The sequence below is a fragment of the Coptis chinensis genome, chromosome 6 (assembly GCF_015680905.1).
Source record: "Coptis chinensis isolate HL-2020 chromosome 6, ASM1568090v1, whole genome shotgun sequence".
Classification (NCBI taxonomy): Eukaryota; Viridiplantae; Streptophyta; class Magnoliopsida; order Ranunculales; family Ranunculaceae; genus Coptis; species Coptis chinensis.
In genome coordinates this window covers 94615421-94624476 of record NC_141461.1, presented here as the reverse complement: position 1 = coordinate 94624476, position 9056 = coordinate 94615421, and the positions used below count along the sequence as shown (strand labels likewise).

The following is a 9056-nucleotide window of genomic DNA, read 5'->3' as shown; positions in this document are numbered from 1 at the left end:
GAGATCTACATATCTAGGGAAAGATTACGATATACTTGTTAAGATTACAATATACTTTTTAAATATACCACATACTGTAATATATTGTTACTCCAACATAATCAGCCACATAATCGGCCATCTGATCTAGATACAAACATGGCAAGATGTTTTTCCTTTTAAAAAGCTTCGTAAGATTTTAAACAATAAATGAAACTTTTCAACTGTCTTACATAAATAAGACTTCTCATTATGGAGACTTGATTATGGAAAACACTATGGATACGTAGGCAGCTACATATATGGTTTAGTCTCTTCTCTACCATAGTCAACACCCTTACGACTTCATTAGTGTGTTTAGGTGAATTATTGCCCAAAAACTCCCAATTTTATTCTCTCAGGTATTGAGTAGTCATTGTGTTTTATTTAGAGTAGCGTATCAATACGCTACAAGGAGAGACTTGGATGACATTCATCGGAAGAGTGGGGCATTTGCTGCTTATGGCGTTGTAAAAGACCAACGGTACTAGTAGTTAACTGAGTAGGTGCCTATCATAAAAAAGAAATTGAGTCTCACGTTCGTGGTGTATGTTTAAAAATATTTATGTTTTATATGCACAATTAGTTGTATGTAATCTTGTGGGTATCAGATAGTAAGATAATGCACTTCCTTGACAATGCAGGGCTTGGTGCACTAGGGACCGGACCCCCTTTGGAATTAATTAGTGCGAGCTTCTTTTCACATGGCGGTTGATGGTGCAGTTTACGTCTCAGAAAATCTTCTTGTCTTTGTTTTTGCTGCTGTTGGTGTCGATTACTGCTTTCAAATGAAGCTTCTGAGTCCCTTTCCTATCGAGAAGAGATCAGTGTCATGGAAGACGCTCACATCAGTCATTCTGCAGATGTATAAATGTATCCCACAGATGGTTATGCAATATCAATATCTAAGTAATCATTTGTCTTTGTAACATTTTTGTATACTATCCAAGTAATAATTAATCAGTATAGTAATCATCCAAACCAAAGAAATTGAAAAGAGCCTTGAACGGAATGTTAAAATCTGTTCGGACATTTTAGTTGTTCAAACTTCAAGGCTAGGCCCAGTGAACTTACATTCTCAAAGCCCATTTGGCCCAGCCCATTAAAATCTCAAACCTTGAAACTACTCGGCCATTTTCTCATTAACAGAGAAAGAAAGAGAGAAAAGAGATGGAGAATGGAAGAGAAGAAGAGAGAGAGAAGAAGAAGAAGAACATAATAACAATCCCATCATACGAAGAAGTTTTATCAGAAACCTCAAATCCAAAACCACCTCCATCTCTCTTCACTCCTTCTCCTTCTTTTTCTCAAGCTTTCTCCTTCATCAAAAACACTGAATTCTACTCTGCCCCTCCTCCACCTTCTTCATTTTCAAGGTGCCCCCTTTTCTTAATTCTTCAGTATTTCATTTTTTTTAAGTTTTTATTTTTGATATTATGTATGAAATGCAATGAAACTGAGATGCCCATTAATTTGTAATGAAAGTTTGTTTTTTTACTATTATAATTTGAGCCCATGTTGTTTTAAAGTTTGTATTTTTGGAACTAGAATATAAGCTAAGTAGAAATTTTAGTGTTTCAGCCAAACTACTCAACCACAAGCATCTCCTTCAACATCAACTTCTTCTTCTTCTTTTTCTCTTCAGAATCGCAATGCCATACTCGTCAGCCATAGACAGGTGTGTTTGTTTACTTCAGTTTATCGATGTTCTTAGAATACCATTTTGTGGTTTCACATTCTCAATTGTTTCACCTTTGTGTAATTTTGTTTAGAAAGGGAATCCGCTGCTCAAGCACATTAGGAATGTAAAGTGGGTGTTTGCAGATATTATTTGCGACTACTTGCTGGGGCAGAACTCATGCGCTTTATATTTAAGGTTATGTTATCTACAGCGTTTATTACTTTACTATGTGTTTTTCATTTTCAATGATTTGCGTGTTATCCAGTGCTAATTCACCTTCAAGAACCCACGTAACTGGTACGATACTGTATTAATTACATATAAGACGTTAATGATACTCCTCACCGCACTCGTTACAGTCTCTAAACTTTGGTTTAAGTCTAAACAATTTGCTGGGTAAATGCATAGATGATAGAAAGAGAAAAGATATATAGATACAACAAAAAATGCATACTAGGATAAAGGGCATATTCCATGACATAACACATTTGTCTTCTTGTTTAAAAATAATATATGCTCAAAACCTTTATTATTTTCGGAAATAGGGGCAACAATAGGTTGACATATTGATATGAAACCTCTCGACTTCATTCTTTTCCAAGTAGTTAATATGCAATTTGGACTACAAAAGCACCTTTATAAGGTGTTATTTTGGATCAAGTTTTCAATAGAAATAAGAGGAAATGCGGAAAAGTTGATAAAATGATTGCAGACAACACAATGATTATAAATATATGAACACAAACCAAGAAGAGATGTGTATGGTACATGTGACTTGGTTCACTTCCATTTATATTGGAGTGCGTTTCCTTTTTTTTTTGTGTTACGAATCTGTAAAAAAAATTTTGACAAAGAGGGATAATGAACTTATCCGGGAGTAAAGCAAACTTTTGGGTAAAGAGAGTAGATACACAAATTAGCTTGATAGTCCATTTGACAACTTTATCTTAACAAAGAGAAGACAAGAAAGGGGTAAGACGGACAATTAAGCTAATTTTTGTACACACTATTTCATCCCAAAAGTTCGCTTCGCTCACGGATAAGTCCATTATTCTATTTTGTTATCAAGATTTTTTGTTGAAATTGACAACCGAAATTCTCCAATATAAATGAAAGTGAACCAAGTAAAGGTATATATCATAATTACCATGTCTGCATTCATTTTTGGGCTCAATTTCGTCATTTTACACCTAATTTCCCCTTTTTTATCTTAAATACTTGATATAAACAACTGATAAAAGTATTTTAAATCATCCAAATTACTGAAAAAAAGTCACAATGGCACTTGAAGGATTCCAATCACTCAGTCTATCTGTTGTTGTCATTTAAGGTTTATGAAAAGATAAATTTTAAACCAGAAGACAAATGCCTAATTTCATGGAATAGACTCTTGTCATAGTATGTATTTTCTCTGTAGTTGTGGATCCTTTTTCTTCTTTCATCTATACATTGACCCAACCAACTATTTAGATTTCAACAACAATTTAGAGATTATAACAAGTACAGTGAGGATCATCGATGATGCCTTCTATGTGATCCGTACAATTTGTCAGTTCCACATCTATTACGTGGCTTCTGCATATGAAGTTTTCAGTGAAGGCGAATTAGTAATGGATTACCACACAAATTACAAAGTTGTATTTGAAAGGACAAAAGATTTATTAGAGACCTTTCAGTTTTCATGTACCACAAGTAAGCAAAATACCATTTCTTTCAGAAGTATGGTATATTGTGTTTATATTTCGTTTTTTGTTCGTATATCTGTCAAAGTTGTATCAGTCATATGTCTGAGAATTGTTCTTTCACTTGTTTCTTTTTAAACAATTAAATTTTGATTTAGGAGCAATGGTTCCTAATTTAGTTTTTCTTTCAGCTTGACCATTGTTTCTAAATTGCTACTATTGTATCCTCTTCCCATCAGTCGTCCTTGACATAATTGGAAATTCTAACATAAATTGTTTGTAAATTATTTAGATGGTTGGATCATGTATAGTCCTTTAAAAGGCATCGATCATTCGGGGCTCCACAAATATAAAATCTTATATAGCCAAAAAAAAAAAAAAAAAAAAAAACTATAACACTTACCCTAATAAGAATCTACTTCTCTGATGGCATACCTTCATTGTAGAGAGTTCCATCTCTTGTACAAATAACATTCTTTTTGTGACGTTAAAATTAATTCTAGATGCTGAAATTGATCAAACGTTTTCCATTGTAATAAAGTTATTTAGCTAGTATTTTGTCTATTTTATATCAATTAGCTATCTGGGGTTGGGATTTTCCACTGGGATGGCCCAAATAAATGGATGCAGTCATCTCATTAGAAAAATGTTATACCTTGTATATAGGGGATCTCCAATGGGGGTGTAAATAGACTGAATGGAGAATTCTCCATCCGGATAGAAGTTGGTAAAAGACTTGGGCGCACTTGGAGTGACGTACCAATTTAAAATAAGCTTGGACGTCACTTGGAGTGGCGTGCGAGTTTAACTCAAGTAATTTTTAATATATAAAAGTGAGCATGACGTCACTGTAAGTGATGCCCATGTTTTAAAGTTCAAATTTGTAAAATTTCCCCATTGGACGTCACTTGGAGTGACGTGCTAGTTTAACTTAAGTAATTTTAATATATAAAAGTGAGCATGACGTCACTTTAAGTGACTCCCGTGTTTTGAAGTTCAAATTTGTAAAATTTCCCCATTGGAAGCTATCTAGTGTTGTTATCTTTATAATATACATTAGAGTGTAGGAGGTGTTGTAAAATCGTAGTTGCAGCTGATGTGGAGGTGTAACTCTGCACCCCCCATTGGAGATGCTCTTAGTTCATGAATGGACGAATGGTCAAGCCATATTTGTAAGAAATGTGTGAAGCCATATTTTGTTGATCCATTTCAATTGTGCATAATTCTTATAGAAGACTTTTCGTGATCTGAGGTATTTGAACATGCTTACTGTCTATGTAGTACCATATTTTCGAAAAAACCAATGTTAATAGAAATACTCTGTGTCGCTTACTTATCCGCATGTTCATGTTGGACACAACACATACACATGTGATTTAGCCCCATTTTTTATACATTGCCGTGTCAGACGCTTCATATCTGTCCCAATGCAACTTAGGAAAAAACGAACACATGCATGATGCATCCTTCTTCATCATAAAAAAATCATAGCAGTTAACTGAAAATTCTCAAAAGGTCTCAACATGCTTTGGTTTTATGCTGAAATACACGTTAGTTTGTGATTGATAAATAATAGCTTATTTTCTCCGAAGTCAGATTAATATTTTGAATGCCTTCCGCTCTATTGTTGTTTTAGTTTTAAGTTATTTGAAGCATATATCACAAAGTCTTAATGATTATTCGGACAAAATGATAAAAACCAATTAGAAGTCCCTGCATCAAGTTCACCATGGTATAAATGCAAATGGAATAAGGAGGATACAGATGATAGACTGTCAAGATAGAAGAAAACCATTCGTAAGCAAGTTATTGTCTCCTCCAACTTAATTCTTTGACTTTTGGCTCTCTTTCCAATAAATGGTTGCATTAAGATTAAAGTCGGCCAGACTTTTCTGCCATCGTAGTTGCCTTCAAAGTCTTCATGCATTCTAGCATTCTGCATTATCGATTCTAAAGTCTTTGCCCAAAATTTCACAAGTTCCATCTAGTTCTATGTCATATACTCATTCAAGTTGATTTTAATATTTGATGCAGTCTTCGATATCATCTACTTCATCCAGACTACTTGTATTACCGAATAAAGGAGCTGCAGAAGAACTTTAAGCTTCGTGTTGTTTTGTGCCATGTTGATGTGGTATGCCACATTTGTGTATAAAGTGATAGACAACATAATATTCTACTTTTGAGGGTTTTAGTTCTACGTGTTCTTATCGCGGATAAAAAATATTGAAGGTTTATGATGTTATTTTTCTGCTTGGCCTGTTGGGTATGTTTGACGGCTCACCATTGTTCTATTGCAGGAGGATGTAGTTAAGCCTATACTGGAAGTTACAAAAACAGCTCTACTTCATGATTGCACTCTTCTTTGTGCTTGGAGGTATCTTCTCATTTTTTTTCTTTGTTTTTTTTAGCATAATACAAATTATTATTCAAAGACAATATACTTTGTAGTTGTTTTTTTTTAGCATAATACAAATTATTATTCAAAGACAATATACTTTGTAGTTGTTTTTTTAGCATAATACAAATTATTATTCAAAGACAATATACTTTGTAGTTTGTGGTAAATCATTGGGCAAAAATGGTTTTATTCTCTGATTATGTTCCTTCTGTTTTACTTCTGAGTTTGAGCTTCGTAGATTTATCCGAACCATATGCATTTTGTCTTTCATAAGATGGTTAATCGTTTGGCTTATCCGTGTTTCCAAGAATTGTACAAAATTTACCACGCCATAAGCAGTGTCAGTCTGTATCTTTTGATAATTTATGGTCTTCTCTAGCTTGGAAGAGTGTGGCCGGTATTTGGAGACGATAAAAGTATATGAAAACAAGCCTGCAGACATTCTTCAAGGGCAAATGGATACAGACTATCTATCACGGGTATTTATATTTTAATGGTCATGTTTCATATCTAGTTTGTTGGTAACGAAATAAACATTGTTAGTTCGGTGTTATCTTACTTTGTTTTTTGATTTTGTAGCTGAACCATGCACTTACTGCAGTTCGACGTGTCAATAAGACTGATGTAGTTACGCTTGGTTCAAATTTCGGGGTAACTCTACTTATTTGCATTTGTACATGATTTTCTCCTTTAATTTTATGATATCATTATACCCATCAGTTGCAATTAACTGAAATATGAATTCGTTTCACATATGGAACAAGGGTTCTTGTGAAAATAAACGTAGTATATCATATCTTTTTCCTAAGTCTTTGTTTAGCTGGGATTCAGATGCTAAATATTCTTGTGCAGTCACTTTCTCGTATCATGGACTCCTCTATGGAAGACTTAGCTCGATGCCCTGGCATTGGTGAAAAGAAGGTATTGTTTTGTTTAGTTTGCATATTTATTACCTTTGACCAATTTTATTAAACAAGATGCTCTGTTTGGTTCGGTGCACCGACTTGCAAATGACAAATAGTTGCAAATGGCATGTGATTGTATTGCATCTGATTGCATTGCATCCAACTTACTTGTGTTTGGTAAATCCAAGGCAAAATGATGTAAAGTTGGTTACATTATCCCACTACTTTTTTTCACATCTTATAAAGTTGGTTATATTATCCCACTACTTTTTTTCACATCTTAAATAAGAGAGCACCTCTATTGTGTTTGCATCTATTTACACAACTTTTTTGGTTGCAAGTGGATGTCATGGAAACTACTTGTATAGTGCATATAATTGCAACTTGTTGCATCAACCGCCTATTTGCATTTTGCTACCAAACACTGTTTTGTGGGTGGTTACATGGAATTAGGTGCAATTGCATGTAAATACATCGAACCAAACAGAGCAAAGAAGCTGGTCAATAATAGTTTTCTGATGACCAGTACTCATTGGACAAACAATAGCATAGAACAGACCTGGACCATCTATTCTTTTTCATTCTTTATTTGGTAGTCAACTTATGTGAGAGTTAAGTTAAAAGTGGCTCAATTCCCATGCCTCGGATCATTTGTGCATTTGTTGCCCATGTTGACTTAAATCCTTGAGATCTTCAAGGTATTGGACATTCAAATGCAGGTCCGGTTTGTGCTTGCGTGTTCTGTGTGATGCTTATGTGGACAGCTCACCTCCCATATTGTTCATTCCTTTAGGCCAGGTTATTTATCCTTGATATCGGATTTACAAATACTTTTGTATCTTAGTTGGCCTCTTTAAACTCAACAAGTTTTGGAATTTGTTGTCCCAAGATTCATGCATTTTATGTTATAGTATTTATTTATTTATTCTCTAGCTAAGTCAGCAGTATTAATTTTACAGATAAAATAGTGTGTGCACGTGTGTTTTTTTTGGGGGGGGGTTGTGTGTGTGAGAGAGAGAATATACAATAGATAGACTGTGTAGTCTGGGAAAGGGCTTTATACAGTTGCACTTCTAGTATTCAAAATCTAGAAACATAGCCAAACTAACTAGACACTACAAGAGTGATCTTAGTCAATAAATCTATAGTAGTTGGTATCAGACAGACTATCTGGTAATTTTCCAACTTTTGACAATAAGGTCTTCCTTCTCATTCAGCTGTCATGGTTGGTGCACTAGCTCCATCTACTGCCATGTTGCTGTTGCATCTTTTTTCGCCTTTGTTGAGTTTGCCATTTAGTATTGTTTAGTTTGTGATCTTGATAAAATCAAGAATTCTTTTAATTTGTTTGTTTTCTTCCAATTTTTTTGGATGATCGCATGCGCTTCAAAAATAAAAAGTATAGAACTGCATAACTTTCATATTGACTCATATCCCTCGACTGGTCAGGTAAAACGCTTGTACGATACGTTTCATGAACCGTTCAGGCGTGCAGTTACCAGTCAACCTCCACCTGTTGAGGAGAATCCTGTTATTAATTCTCTAGATGATGAGAAAAGAGCTGAGAAGGTAGCTGAAGTTGAAAATAAGCAAAACAAAGATGAACCCAGCTTGTCTATTAAATCAGCACTAAACGCAGCCTTCGCAAAGTATTCGGATAAAGTTCACAAGAAGAAAACTGCAGCTGATAAAGGGATAAAACCTAGTGTTGATTCAAACAAGGAAAAGGAAAACAAAAGATTAAAAGGTGGAGATGGGAATGAGAACTGAATCCAGAATATCCAGTGTGGAAGATCTTGAACACGTCTGACATTTTCAGGCTTCGTGTGCACTAAGAAATGGAAGCAGTTGGGCTAGTTGTTGTCAACATAAAAAGAGAAAAGGCTTTGAAAATGAGGGTGTTGTACAGTTTTCCCCCATGCCCAGTACACAACGTCTCTATGGAATGTCTGTTACAGTGTAATCTGGTGGCTGTAATGTAGAAATATTTTTTGTAAAACTCTCGGTGTTTTGCCTCTTCTCACTTGTCAAATATCACTTGTTAGAATTGTCAAACTAGTTCTCTCTAAAATTTAGCAGAACATTTGTAGTGGCGTTCGACACACCTCCATAGTGGTGTGCTCCTTGTGTGTAACAAACTGCAGGTCTAGGGGCAAGCTCTGGACTGTTGTATCAAGGACCAGAACTCTTATCTGAAGATGCGTGTCGAGTGTTATACTGTTATATACCAAGGAGCAGATTTATATTCTTGGTCAAGTTATAAGCATAGTCATTCACCTTATAGGATAATCATCTGAAGAAGATTAGTGCGGAGCATAGTAAAACTCACAGGCCTTGTAAGGTCTTAAAAGCTTAATTCTTTGGTAGAA

The 9056-nt window shown here is 34.8% G+C and overlaps 1 protein-coding gene across 1 annotated transcript; it reads left to right on the top strand.

Moving 5' to 3' along the window:
• Positions 1-1158: 1158 nt before the first annotated feature.
• Positions 1159-8742, top strand: LOC147495629 (DNA excision repair protein ERCC-1-like). Its single transcript, XM_086564233.1, has 9 exons — positions 1159-1394; positions 1600-1696; positions 1791-1894; positions 5416-5515; positions 5682-5758; positions 6162-6261; positions 6362-6433; positions 6635-6703; positions 8137-8742. Exons 1-9 carry the CDS (start codon positions 1189-1191, stop codon positions 8455-8457), a joined length of 1146 nt encoding a protein of 381 aa, XP_086420359.1. The 5' UTR covers positions 1159-1188; the 3' UTR covers positions 8458-8742.
• The last annotated feature ends 314 nt before the right edge of the window (positions 8743-9056 follow it).